The sequence below is a fragment of the Marasmius oreades genome, chromosome 1, assembly GCF_018924745.1.
Source record: "Marasmius oreades isolate 03SP1 chromosome 1, whole genome shotgun sequence".
Lineage (NCBI taxonomy): Eukaryota > Fungi > Basidiomycota > Agaricomycetes > Agaricales > Marasmiaceae > Marasmius > Marasmius oreades.
In genome coordinates this window covers 4,997,781-5,010,744 of record NC_057323.1, presented here as the reverse complement: position 1 = coordinate 5,010,744, position 12,964 = coordinate 4,997,781, and the positions used below count along the sequence as shown (strand labels likewise).

The 12,964-nt window shown below is 47.8% G+C and overlaps 2 protein-coding genes across 2 annotated transcripts; both read left to right on the top strand.

Moving 5' to 3' along the window:
* Positions 1 to 3,203: 3,203 nt before the first annotated feature.
* Positions 3,204 to 6,724, top strand: E1B28_001819 (uncharacterized protein; the record flags this gene model as incomplete). Its single annotated transcript, XM_043147789.1, has 8 exons — positions 3,204 to 4,236; positions 4,292 to 4,467; positions 4,527 to 4,640; positions 4,694 to 4,761; positions 4,808 to 5,049; positions 5,110 to 5,346; positions 5,398 to 5,976; positions 6,030 to 6,724. The coding sequence occupies 8 exons, from the start codon at positions 3,204 to 3,206 to the stop codon at positions 6,722 to 6,724; spliced, it is 3,144 nt and encodes a 1,047-aa protein (XP_043016503.1).
* A 1,120-nt stretch (positions 6,725 to 7,844) lies between these two features.
* Positions 7,845 to 9,909, top strand: E1B28_001818 (uncharacterized protein; the record flags this gene model as incomplete). The annotated part of the gene is made up of 18 exons (XM_043147788.1): positions 7,845 to 7,954; positions 8,032 to 8,110; positions 8,169 to 8,182; positions 8,239 to 8,337; positions 8,396 to 8,405; positions 8,467 to 8,484; positions 8,542 to 8,567; positions 8,630 to 8,655; positions 8,708 to 8,745; positions 8,809 to 8,845; positions 8,904 to 8,919; positions 8,976 to 9,024; positions 9,081 to 9,181; positions 9,239 to 9,301; positions 9,367 to 9,394; positions 9,465 to 9,522; positions 9,579 to 9,736; positions 9,796 to 9,909. The coding sequence occupies 18 exons, from the start codon at positions 7,845 to 7,847 to the stop codon at positions 9,907 to 9,909; spliced, it is 1,044 nt and encodes a 347-aa protein (XP_043016502.1).
* Between the last annotated feature and the right edge of the window lie 3,055 nt (positions 9,910 to 12,964).

The following is a 12,964-nucleotide window of genomic DNA, read 5'->3' as shown; positions in this document are numbered from 1 at the left end:
TGACAACGATAATAGCAGTGACATCGAAGATGGAGAAGGAGAAGATGGTCTGGAAGACTTTGATGAGGATGAAGTTAACGCAATGTATGAGCACGATTGGGAACCAAACCGAGAGGGAGAGAGCGACGAAGAGGTTGAGGTTGTGAATGTCGAGGAACGGCTTCCTGGCACACACTTTGAAGGAACACCGATCCCTGAAACAACGCAACGATTCAAGATTGAAGATCGACTACGCCATCCACCATTCGTAGTTCAATTTCCGGGCCCTGCTGGACGCCCTTTGGCCGATAGAAACAGTGAGAACGCAGACATTCGTTATAGGCGCGAACTGGGTCCAGGATCCTCATTCTGGCAACCGTTCGTCTCACAAATTGACTGGGAGGTCGGGAGGTGGGCGAAGCTACGTGGGCCTAGTTCCAATGCTTTCAACGAATTATTGAAAATCCCTGGGGTACGATCATTTATCTACTACTAATAATGCTGTTTTATTGATACTTCTGTGTAGGTTGTAGATGCTCTTGGACTATCGTTTAAGACAACCCAAGAACTGAATAAAATCATTGATTCTCACCTACCTGGCCGCCCTCCCTTCAAACGCGAAGAGGTTGTCGTTGCTGGCGAGGCGTACGAATTTTATTACCGCGACATCTTAGAATGCATCCAAGCGCTGTGGAGGGACCCTGATCTGAGCCAGTATCTTATTGTATGCCCCGAACGTCACTATACAGACAGTACATGCCAGACAAGATTATACCATAGTATGCATACAGGTCGGTGGTGGTGGGCTACGCAGGTGAGTTCTTGAATATATCTACCTGTATCTCAAGTATAAAGACTTACATTTGTTCTGTGTAGAAGGAGGTTGAGAAAACCCATCCAGGCGCTACGATTATTCCCCTCATCATATCCTCCGACAAAACCCAACTCACCGTCTTTGGGAATAAGACAGCCTATCCCGTTTACATGAGCATCGGAAACATACCAAAGGAAATCCGACGTAAACCTTCTCGCGGGGCATATGTTCTTCTTGCCTATCTCCCTACCTCCAAGCTCAGCCATATCAGCAACAAGTCGGCTCGTCGTCGCGCTCTGGCTAATCTTTTCCATACCTGTATGGGTCATATCCTATCCCCTTTAAAAGATGCTGGCCTCGACGGTATAGAAGTAACGGATGGGATGGGTGTATGTCGGCGGGGTCACCCTATTCTAGCAGTCTACGTCGCCGATTATCCAGAGCAAACTCTGGCCACGATAGCCAAAAGCAACCGCTGTCCTGCACTCTGCCCAACGGAACCTGAACAGCTGGGTGAAGACGGCATGGATGGGCCTTTCCTAGGACTTCAAGATGCTCTCAATGTCCTCGAAACCATTGCTGACGGCCCGACCGAGTTCCATAAACAATGTAAAGCACATGGCATGAAGCCTATTGCGGAACCGTTCTGGAAAGAGTTACCCTATACCAACATCTTCCAGTCAATCACTCCAGATATCCTCCACCAACTCTATCAAGGACTCATCAAGCATCTGGTCGCTTGGTTGATAAAGATTGTCGGCGCTGCAGAGATAGATGCTCGATGTCGACGGTTTCCCCCCAATCACAACATACGGCTTTTCATGCGAGGGATCTCCGGTCTTTCTCGCGTCACTGGAACAGAGCACCAGATGATCGGCCGACTACTTTTAGGCCTTATTATCGATGTTCGACTTCCTGGTGCCTCTTCTTCGTCTCGCCTATGTGGGGCTGTTCGGGGCATGTTAGATTTCGTCTACCTTGCCCAGTACCCTCTTCATACTACCGACTCGCTCAAACTTCTCAAACAGGCCCTTTCCCGTTTCCACATCAATAAGGACATCTTCGTTGAGCTCGGAGTATCCACCAGCTTCAAGATCCCCAAGCTGCATGGATGCCAGCACTATGACGTCCATATCCAGAATTTCGGTACTGCAGACAATTACAACACCGAATATACGGAGCGACTACACATCGACCTCGCCAAAAATGCCTACCGTGCAACTAACCATCGTGACGAACTCCCTCAGATGGTGCTTTGGTTGGACCGACGCGAAAAACTGCACCGCCATATCAAGTACATCCAACACAAGTTGTTGGGCACCACAAACCCCCCCTATTTTATACGATATAACACCTGGAGTGACTTTCGAACGCACTCTGAAGATGACGCGACATCCTACCAGAAAGGCTGTTAGCTTCGAGGTGCTTGCAACTGCCTATGGTGCCATCCACTTCAAGGAGGCATTGGCACGTTATGTTACTAGCATTCGTGCTCCCACCCTCTCGACACGAGTCCTCATTCGGGAGTCTCAAAATCTATACATCCCTTTTGCACGTGTTCCTGTTTGGCACCGCGTCAAGTGGACAACCCCTGACATATACAATACAAAGACACACGGTTCTGTTGTGGTAGACAGCGCCCACGTCAACCCTTCCCGTAAGAATAAGCGTGGACACATCGTTCCTGGTCGTTTCGATACTGTTTTGGTTAATGTCAAAGATGGGCAGGCGCTCGGAGTTAAAGGTTCGTTCACTTGGTTCTACCTTCATCCAAGTTTCGTGGACTGACTCATTATACAGGGTATCGGGTGGGCCGCGTTCGCGTACTGTTTTCACTTTCAGAGAGCCAGAAGGACATGCTCTTCCAGGCGGACGAGCAGGAATATGTAGCAGACCACCTTGCTTACGTTGAATGGTTTACTACGTTCCCTCGCAGACCTGAAATGGCTCATGGCCTCTACAAAATAACCCCTTCGGCTGATGCAGACAGCGGTTACCGAGATGCTAGCATTGTTCCGGTCTGGTCGTTCAGACGAAGTGTTCACTTATATCCTAAGTTCGGTCCTGTCGTACCTTCTGAATGGACTTCTAGCACTGTTTTAGATCAGTGTTCTTGTTTCTTTGTAAATGCATTCAGTGATAGAAATTCCTACTACACTGTGTTCTAATATGATTAAACCCTTTCCCCTTCATTTGTGTGATAACTTATGCAGAAACTCAACTACCAATTAGTGCGAATTATCACCAATTATCAATTAACATCAATTAAAATTCATTAGTATCAATTAACATCCAATTACTGTTAATTACTGTTAATTACTGTTAATTACTGTTAATTAACAAAGGAGGTTTTTTCTGATGCGCATAATCATAAGATTTCTCTGAGTACTACTTACGTCTTGATTGTAGGATGCAACTTCAAAACACTCCAACCCCTTCACAGTCTGATGAGTTCGATCAGGTGCAAGGAATACAGTGGACTGCCAGTATGCTAGCAGAAGTGGATGTTATAGAAGCTGCTTCTGCTACTGGGCAGCTACCACGAAAACGACCGCTGTCACCCACAAAAAATGCTCCAGAATTTGCGCGAATTCTTGCAGAAAAACGCAAGACCGAAGCCGAAGAGGCGACGCTGCTATCTTCCAACGCTTTGTTGTCTTCAACTGTACCATCTACACCACTTCAATCTCCACTGGTTCCAGATCTTCCCCCAATGACTTCAATATCGCAGCTACCCTCTCCTTTGGTCCCTTGGCGCCCAACGTCGACGCCACAGTTACAGTCTCCTTTTGAACCCTTTCACCATAATTTCTTGCCTATGGCTGGCGTACCACCACCAGCCGGATTCTCTGCTACGTCGCATATGCCACTACACCCCCACCCAGGTATATACCTTCATCCACCGCCTCCACCTACGTCCTCTACCATAGAGAAGACTGAAGCTCGGTCGACTCCAGTGCCTCAAGCCTCTCCAGGTGCACCACCTCCAGCCGGAGTCTCTACGTCGCACCTCCATCCAGGGATACTCCTTCATCCACCACAGCCTTCCTCTTCTCATATACTGCCATCTCAGCCTCCATCCGCTTCTTCGTCTGCTCCTACCATCGAGAAGACTGAAGCACAACCGACCCCGATGCTTCAAGGTGACGACGACAGCTCAACAACATTACCTGAAGCAAGTGCAGGTCCGGGCCGTGCTTCTAACGCAGAGCATGTCGTTTATCAGCGCATTTGTGCTGAACTGGACTGCGTACTCAAGAATGGAAGTCAGGAGCTTGGCCAAGATCCTGAAGTCATCCTCGGCCGCTACTGTATTGACAGTAGCGTTGGGAAATCTAAAGGGTTCAATTCATGGAATGCATTTCAGCTGGCCCTGAATGAGGAAGAGACGTTGGTTGAGATTGCGGCACTGTTAGAACCCCATGGTGGACTTGGATGGAGTTGTGAGTATCCTTTGCTTCTATCCTTGTCGTCATCAGATTCTCATGAAACCTCTAGCATCATCGCAGCCGGACAGTGAGATGGTCCTGGACGCATATGTTCGTTTCAAACGCCTTACAGGCTGGGATAAGATCCTTCGAGATATGTGCTCGATGAGTGAGGTTGTTGTTGGTCACAGCGTCCGCTCTCGACGGAAGAATTTTGATAAAATTTTCGACCAAGTGTCAGCATTGGTAACGTCTTTATTTTGTGTATTTGATATTCTATTCAGCTAATGTTTGTTTGTGTTCAGCTTAATCGTGGTCATAATCGCTATTCATTTAGCGGCATAGTTCTGATGGTCGGCAACAATGTTAACGAGGACCAGTCACTCGCTCGGGCGTATGCCACTCCCCGGCTATCACAGGTATGTACAGTCTCCCTTCTACTTAGTTCTACAGCTTACTATCCCCCCCGTAGTTCGCAGAGTCCTGTTGTATGGCAGACTCTATGAATTCCCTTTTGGGACATGCACGATCGCTCGCCTAGTGAGTTATATTTTAATTGTTTTCTAAGTCTCTAACTGGTTGACAGCTATGCAACACATCGCGAGGTCGTCAAGGATGAAGCCCTGTCTACCTTGCAGCGGCTTGGATACAACATCCCAGACGAAACGTTGGCGACATTCCTTGCGCCATTGCCGGAAGCTGCTGTTGCTAACACCACTACCACCGCGTCCTTCCGGCCACAACTGCCAAGTCCTCAAGCAACATCGTCGCAATCCAGCGACACGGAACTCACAAACACAGCAAGAAAGGCAGTTCTTGCACGTGCATGTAAGCCCAGCTTTCCTTCATATCTTTTCGTTCGTTCTAGTAACGGATCTTCATTTATAGCTGAGTGTGAATTGTCGCTACCTAAGCTACACTGGAAGAAGCTAAATGAATATCTGTTACCACGGGGCTACCAGGTCGTCAACTATCCAGCTGGCGTCACCCTTCCCTGGGACATACCTGCTCCCCTTGCGAGCAAAGGTATCGGTGCCCATAAGCGAGTCGAGAAGTTACTGCTAATCTCGGCTTGTGATATGGCTAGTGGTCACCGTCTTACGTTTGTCAAAACAGACGCTTCGGGTGAGGGTCCATTACTTTCTTTTGTTTGAGATACTGATTTATATCATCAAGACCTCATGAACGACAAGGTGCCGTTCGTGTCCTTTTCACCCGATGCTGATGGTAAGGTCAGCTTTGTCTATGCTTCGGCTTTGGAAAGAGGGAAGCTGCCGACAAGGTCTAGAAAGAAGGGGAAGGGGAAGGGGAAGGAGAAGGAGACGACATTTGCCGCTGAGGATGATTTGTATGAAGAAGACACTGACAGCAAGGACGAGCTCGAGGAGGAGACACCAACTGCACGTCCCGCTCGAGTCACCCGTGCAAAATCTCAACCACCCCAGGCGACTGCTCCCTTCAAGGCTCCATCAAAATCATCTCGCGTAAAGCTTCAACCCCCCATTGAAACTATTAGTTCTATCCAATCCTCCCGTGCCAAGTCTCAGCCCCCCGCTAAGGTTTCCCCTGCTGTCCAACCGAAACCGACTACAAAGCCCCCTTCTGCACTTCCACCCTCCGCCTCCCACTCTTCAGCTATCAAGAGAGTCACATGGAATCTCGACAACGCACAAGATCGTGAAGACCATGCCGCAGACTCTGCATCTACAGCTGGTCAACACGGATCTGGTTTTACATTTGAGGATGGTATTTCCAGTACGTTTTTCTCTTCTCTATCTCCGTTATCTACTCATCCCCTCTGTTTATAGGGCTGAAGAATACTGGAACGGAGAAGGCACCCCCTATCTCAATGCAGGACTTCATTGGGGGGGCAAGAGTTCCGAAGCGTTCATCGTCTTCCCCCCCACCTGTTGAAGATCGTGGACAAGATCCACGTGCGCAGAAGAAGCCACGACAAGGTTCCTACTCGCTCCCAGAATTCCCTGCATTCAGTGCAGGAACCGTCGCTTCCTCTACAGCTACTGCCCCCGTAAAACACGCCACTCCAGCTGTACAACAAGCTGCCCCAATGTTGCACGCTCCAGCAGCTAACGCCGCCGTACAACCGGCTGCCCCTTTGCAGGCCACTCCAACAACAGCAGCACCACCTGGCCCATACTGGCAGACTCCCCCCCCCATGCACCGCTTCAGTGGCCATCTGGAACTGTTCCGGGACACCCTGGATATCCATCCAATGTGGCACCGTTTGCCGCCCCCACGCCAACCTCACAGCAACCTGGATATCCATCGTTCGCCCCCCCCATGCCTACCGCACAGCGACCAGCCATGTCCCAGGAACAGTTTCAGCAATTTCTTGCGCTTGCGGCGTCTCTCTATCAACCTCAACCTGGTAATATACCTGGTGCGAGTGGCTATTCTATGCGGGGGCAGGATGCTGCTCCAAAGTAGGTTCGTTACACTCCATACCACTGCATTCGTACGATTACCTGTGCTCTCCAGTTGACTGGTACATGCTCCTTCATTTGTGCTGTCGTTTACAGAGAACAATACATCTATTATGTGTAGAATGTGTAAATTCGTCTCCTACAACGCTTAAGTCCTTGCATAGTAGAACAGTAGGGACCTGAGAACAGGCACGTCGTCTGGGTAGGAAGACCTCATAGGCCCTTTTCTCACGGTTCCTACGGGGGCCTATCAGCCCCTTACGTTACCTGTCAGAACCCTGCCTGAGGTGACACAACGGTTCGTTAACTGCTCGACTCGGTTCATGACTACGCCTGTTAAGTTTACTGTATCCCACCTGCCCCATCAAGTGCTATATCCACATGATCTTCGCCTAAGTTTGTCCGAAAATCATCAAGACCTTCAGACTGCTCAGCCACTTCCAAGTTCCAACCCAAGTGCATATCAAGGTTATCTGATTCCTTTCACTGAGAACTCGCTGTATTTGGTTACAGAATTGCCACCCCTCATCACCGTGACGGATGGGCCTGTCGCGCTTACCCACAAAATCTTCTAGATCTACACAACATCTGATTCATTGTGGCCGCTTGTTCCTTGCAACTCTTCACCATGTACGCTCGTCCCGTTTTCTCGAGTGTTCACTGCCCTACCGAAACAGATAGTATTATCACAGCTCAAGCGTTCAAGGCCTAGAGTTGCAATAACCAAGGTCTATACTAAGGCGATGAACGACGCGCCCGCGACTCATCAATCATTTTCCCTCCCCTGCTTCTGGTTTCTATCAATTCACTCACCATCCATGGGAGTGTGTTTCTGGGAACGACGACTGTACCCGCACCCGCGACTCATCAATCATTTTTCTTCTCCTGCTTCTGTTTCTATCCGTTCACTCACCATCCATGGAAATGTGTTTCCCAGACCCCCTTGTGTTCCTTGCTTCTCCCCGGGAATTAGTGAGGCTGAACCACGTCTGCGCTTTTTTTGGCAGCGGTTCAGCACGACGCCCGCCATCCGGTGGATCGGGCGGTAAAATCGGACTGACCGCGGCGCCGGCAGCAGGGTTTCCATTTACGAAGAGCGTTGCAACGTATTTAAGGTGAAGTAAAAATGGACTACTGAGCACTCTCTCATTTGGTACCACCTGAACATACGCGAACAAAATGTCTGAAGGAGCAGAGGGTGGCATACCGCCAGAAGTCATTGCGGCTCTCACTGCCGCGGTCAAAGAAACCCTCGGGGCCGCCTTCATTGGCTTCTGTATCGGGACGACGTGAATATCATCCCTGAGGAGAAGGAGATCAGCGTACTGATGATAATTTTTTCCCTTCTATTACATCTTATTGGCAGACTCTATGGGATCACAATGCTCCAAACCTATCTTTACCTCAAGTCGTATCCTAAGGATCCAATCTGGTCTAAACTACTCGTATGTCGCAAGCGGTTTGTTGTGGGAACGAAATCCCGCTGATGCAGTTTTACCATAGGTTGGGATGTTCTGGTTCGTCTCCTAAAAGGTGTGAATGGCGAAACATCATAATAATACTTCGAGTTTAGGGCCTTGGATACTTTCACGACGGTTTTGATTGCTCACTTGATCTACACTTATGTTGTGCTCAACTTTGGAGACCCTGTGGCTGATGAGAAGATCCCATGGTACGGATGATTTAGTACACCCCTTTGGAGTCGAACGTTTCTAACTATGATTTTATAGGAGTTTTGCTGTGCGTGCTTCCTTGGTCGGACTAGTCCATTTCCGATACTGATGATATTCGTGTGTCTTAGCTTGAGAATGAGATCGTGGTAAGTTCTATTTGATGTTTCACTACTAGCAAGCACGCCTTGAGAACGGATTTCTAGGATATTATCACTCTTATGGCACAATGGTATGTACTTATTCCTGCCGTGGTCTATCATTCGAATTGCACCACTAACGGTGGTCTACTAGTTACTTTGCATATCAATTGTTCAGGCGTGAGCTCCAAAGTGTTATCGGCTTCTCGATTCATTCTCATCGGGCTTTCAGTTTCACCCAAAAACTTGAAGATTGTGCCCGTTTTCATAGTGAGTATCCCGAGGCCGGAATTGTTTGTATCAGTGAAACCTTACCAGAACGATTTACGATAGGCGATGCTTGCGCTCGCTGCCTTTTTTCTGGATATCAGTACGCTCTTTCGTCACTATGTCCGCTAACATCCTCTAACAAAGTATTTCCCACTCAGAGGTCACTGCACAGCTGTGAGTAATCATCATTGCATTGTAACTTGCCTGTATCCTCAGTCAATCCACACCAGATTTTCAAACTTATCATTTTCGGAGGCATTGAGTGAAAGGAGCTTTAATGTGCGTGCACGACCTTTCCGTTCATTTCCCTCTGTCTGACTGGCGTGAAATCCAAGGTGACCGGATCCGTCGTTCAGGGACTGTGTGCCTTATGCGACATCCTCATCACGGTTTCCCTTATCTATACTCTTCGTAACTGGCGGTCCGGCATCAGCTCGTGCGTACTATAGCCCTTGTTCGAACAAAACTTTTCGTAAATTAGTGAATCTCCCAGGCGCACAACAATCATTATCGACAATCTCATCCTCTATGCTGTTACTCGCGGTATTCTGACTGCGTAAGTGTCACATTTTAGATCGTGTGCTTATTCTATCTCGACTCACACCTTTGCAAACTGGGTAGAATATGTCAGATAATGTTCATGGCACTGGTGAGCCTTTTACTTCCAAACTAATAACCAAAAGACTGATCGGCTCATGAATAATCTCTCTGGGATTTAGAATGCTTCAATGCCGGGCCACACTTTTTGGCAGCCCTTCCATCAAGCAGTTGGCAAACGTAAGTCCCCCCCTCCTCAAGTCTCGTCGTTCATCTTCGCTCATCGTTCCCTAAAGTATACGTCAACTCAGTGCTTGCCTCCCTCAACTTCCGGCCGGTTGCAGGCCCAAACTCCGGATCGGGTGCAGTTCCGATAGGCAAAGACATGGACACAAATTCTACTCAGATCCGATTTGGAGGCCATACAAAGTCCTGGGCCCTAAGCACTAACCCGGTGAGGGTTATTTCTATTGCTCATCATGCCAGCCGAAATACTGACACTCCTGCGTGTAGCTCGCGACCACGGTGGTAAACTCGGCACCATCAAAATATCCAGCCTCCTCGTACCTCACACAGGAGGAGCGGGAGCTTGACAATATCCCCAGCCGCAAAGATTCAGTTGTGTAGTTTTAGGGCCACCGGGGACGAAAAAACAGATATTTGTTTGAGGCTATGTAGTAGGAGTTAATCGTCGTTTGTCCAGGCTGCGTATTGAATGTAAGAGTTGTATTTTAAGCTAAGGTAGTTTTCGGAATGACACAGAGTTTTTTGAGTTGATAAAGAAAACCACGAGAGTATAGTACAGCCGTCGTTTCGACGATTCATGAATTTCTTACGCTTCTGAGGACCACAGCTCCGTAATGTAAAGGCTACAATCGCCATAGACCAAGGGGTTCCGATTTTTTCCATATCCAGAAATTTGGTGTGCCCTTGTGGGAGGAGATCGCTGGCGCCGTACAATCGAATCGGGTTGGAATCGGGCTGGATATCCAGGCGAGAGAAGGGATTTCGACTGCCTACATTAGTGTCCAACGCCATTTTGATGATTGGATCACCTATGTCGCGAAATTGAACGATGTACTGCAAGAGCAGAATATATTAAGGTAGTTCACTAGACCAGGTCTAGGACTGATATGGCCATACTTGTTGAAGGCTTCTCGACTATACGAATCCTTCCTTGGTGACTCGAGCTGGATGGAAGCCTACCACTTCACTGCCAAAGTCTACGAGCCTCAACGGTTCTGCGTAGCCTGGAAGAGTATTTCGAGGGTATGGTAAATGATTTGAAGCCGTTCCCTTTTACGCACTCTGCATTAAACGCGTCGGATAAGGCTTGCGAACGAATTACTTACATATACAGACTTGGTCTCCGTTTTCAACATTCATCGGTCGAGATTTCGTGTATTCTAGGGTTTGAGGTCACTTCCAGCTCAGTCAAAAAGGAATAAAAAAGAAACTTACGTGGAAATGTCCATAGCCAAGTTTCCGTTGCATCAGAGTTCGATTTTGTCCCGTCTTCCCACAGAGCTAAATTCGGGCATAAGGAAATTTGCGCAGGTGCGCTCTGCGCACAGCGTTGTAGCCACACGCACCCTCAGATTTGGCGGGTCACATGCTATTTTCGCACGCTTGTGCCAGTGTCGAAATGTTCAAGTTCCCCGTTCGGTCGATGCAAGGCTAGTTCACACTAACACATAATATAGTATAAACCTTAACGTAGTGTGATTCTAGCTACTAGTCCATAAATAATGTTGAAATCTCTTTCTTTACAGCTTGTACACTTCCTGAAATATCCAGAGAGGTTTGATTTTTTTTGGGAAGTTGATCGGGACGGGTTAGCAGTTGGATTTTAGCGATTCGAGGTTAGCAGTTAGGTTAGAGGTTTGGGTTAGTGGTTTGGGTTAGGGGGTTCGGGTGAAGGTATATGAGGGGGCCTGGGTGGATGTCCAAGATGAACTCTATATAATTCAAAACTAAAGCATGTATTTTAGATTGATTGGTGGTGTAGTGGCAAAAGGCATCAAATTTGAATTGGATTTTGCTGGAGTCGATTGTTCGATTCTCGCTTTTGCCACATTATAGATGTTGAACTTAGCAAATTTTCTGTGTCAATGTCACGTGTTTTGTCCGGGGGTGGGAGACGAAGGACCTGCCAGATCGACTAAAATAAATCGAATTTCTCTAGTCTCTGAGAATGGGATAATAAGTTATTGTATTCAAGTATTACAGGGCATTATTTACAAAAAAATTCTGCAGAATCATCTGTCTAACTTCGAGGAACTAGCCTTGCATCGACTGAACGGGGGACCTGGAACGTTTTTACACTGGCACAAGCGTGCGAAAATAGCATGTGACCCGCCAAATCTGAGGGTGCGTGTGGCTACAATGCGCACGGCCACACCAGAGCGCACCTGCGCTATAAGCGCTCAGTCTTTTTCATTCCGCCGTCGTCACCGTCTCGCTCGATGTCCAGCCACACACTTTAGCTGTCACTCGTAGGCTTCAAATTTCCATACGGCTATTTTATTACCTGTTTTCTATGGGATCTGTAATCCTCTCTGATTCAATCTTTCTCTATCTTCCCTAACAGCTAACACTCTATGTCTGACCTGAATTCTGATTGGAGAACTGGCCGGAAAGAATGGGACGGGTGCGTTGTTAATTGTGGTATCCAAATCATGTACTGAACCTGTTACAGAATTATTTAGATATCTAATTACGATTTACCTAGTCTAGATGTCGTCCCATCGTTATAGTCAATAATATGTACCAATCAATCAACCCCACTCCTGGTTCAACTGAGCCCTACCTCGATCTGCAAGACCAATATCTTGCCTCAAGGGCCCAACTCTGAATCTCTGAAGTCAATGTCAGGCATTCTGGTACTACGATGAACCTAATCTCGGTGCTCTCTCTGACTCGGATGTTGGTATTGTAGTACTGGTACGTACGTTGGTACCGTTCCTGATGTTTCTAATGTCAGTCAACAGGCCTCTCTGTGCTTGGAGATGCAAGGAGAAAGCCAAAAACGGAGCCTCTCGGGCTTGAACAGCCCTTCTCACCGGATACACCGGTATGTGGACTACGCGCATACTCACCAGCATGCGCACGACGCGCACGACGCGCACATACTCACAGCCACATTCCGCGCACTCGCACACCCTGCGCACCCTCATATGTTTTAGATGTTTTGGCAACTACTTCTGACACAGAATCTATCGAAGCTTGTATTATGAAGCTGAAATTGGAGTATCAAACTAAGAATGGGCTAATGCACGTACCAGTGTTATGTACCAACATGTAATCCAGCTCCATCTGACTCTCACCGAGATGAGATTTATCTCACCATAATGGATCACATTGAGTTTGAGGTCCATGGTCCCCTTGGGGTAGGAGATAGGCCGTGCAGATCGAGGTAGGGGCTCAGTTGAACTAGGAGAGTGGGTTGATTGACTGGTACATATTATTGACTGGGACGACATCCGGACTATGTAGGGTAAATCATCTATAGATAAGGTAGACGCCATTCATAACCCACTAACCCCACGTGATTGAGGTCACATCGTTACCGCCTTCCAAATCGGGCCTCTGCTCCCTGGTACTTCACTTTGGAGTACCTCCCCACATAGCTACATTGTTAATTCAATGTGTTTGATCTCTGATAATCATTTTATATTAGTTG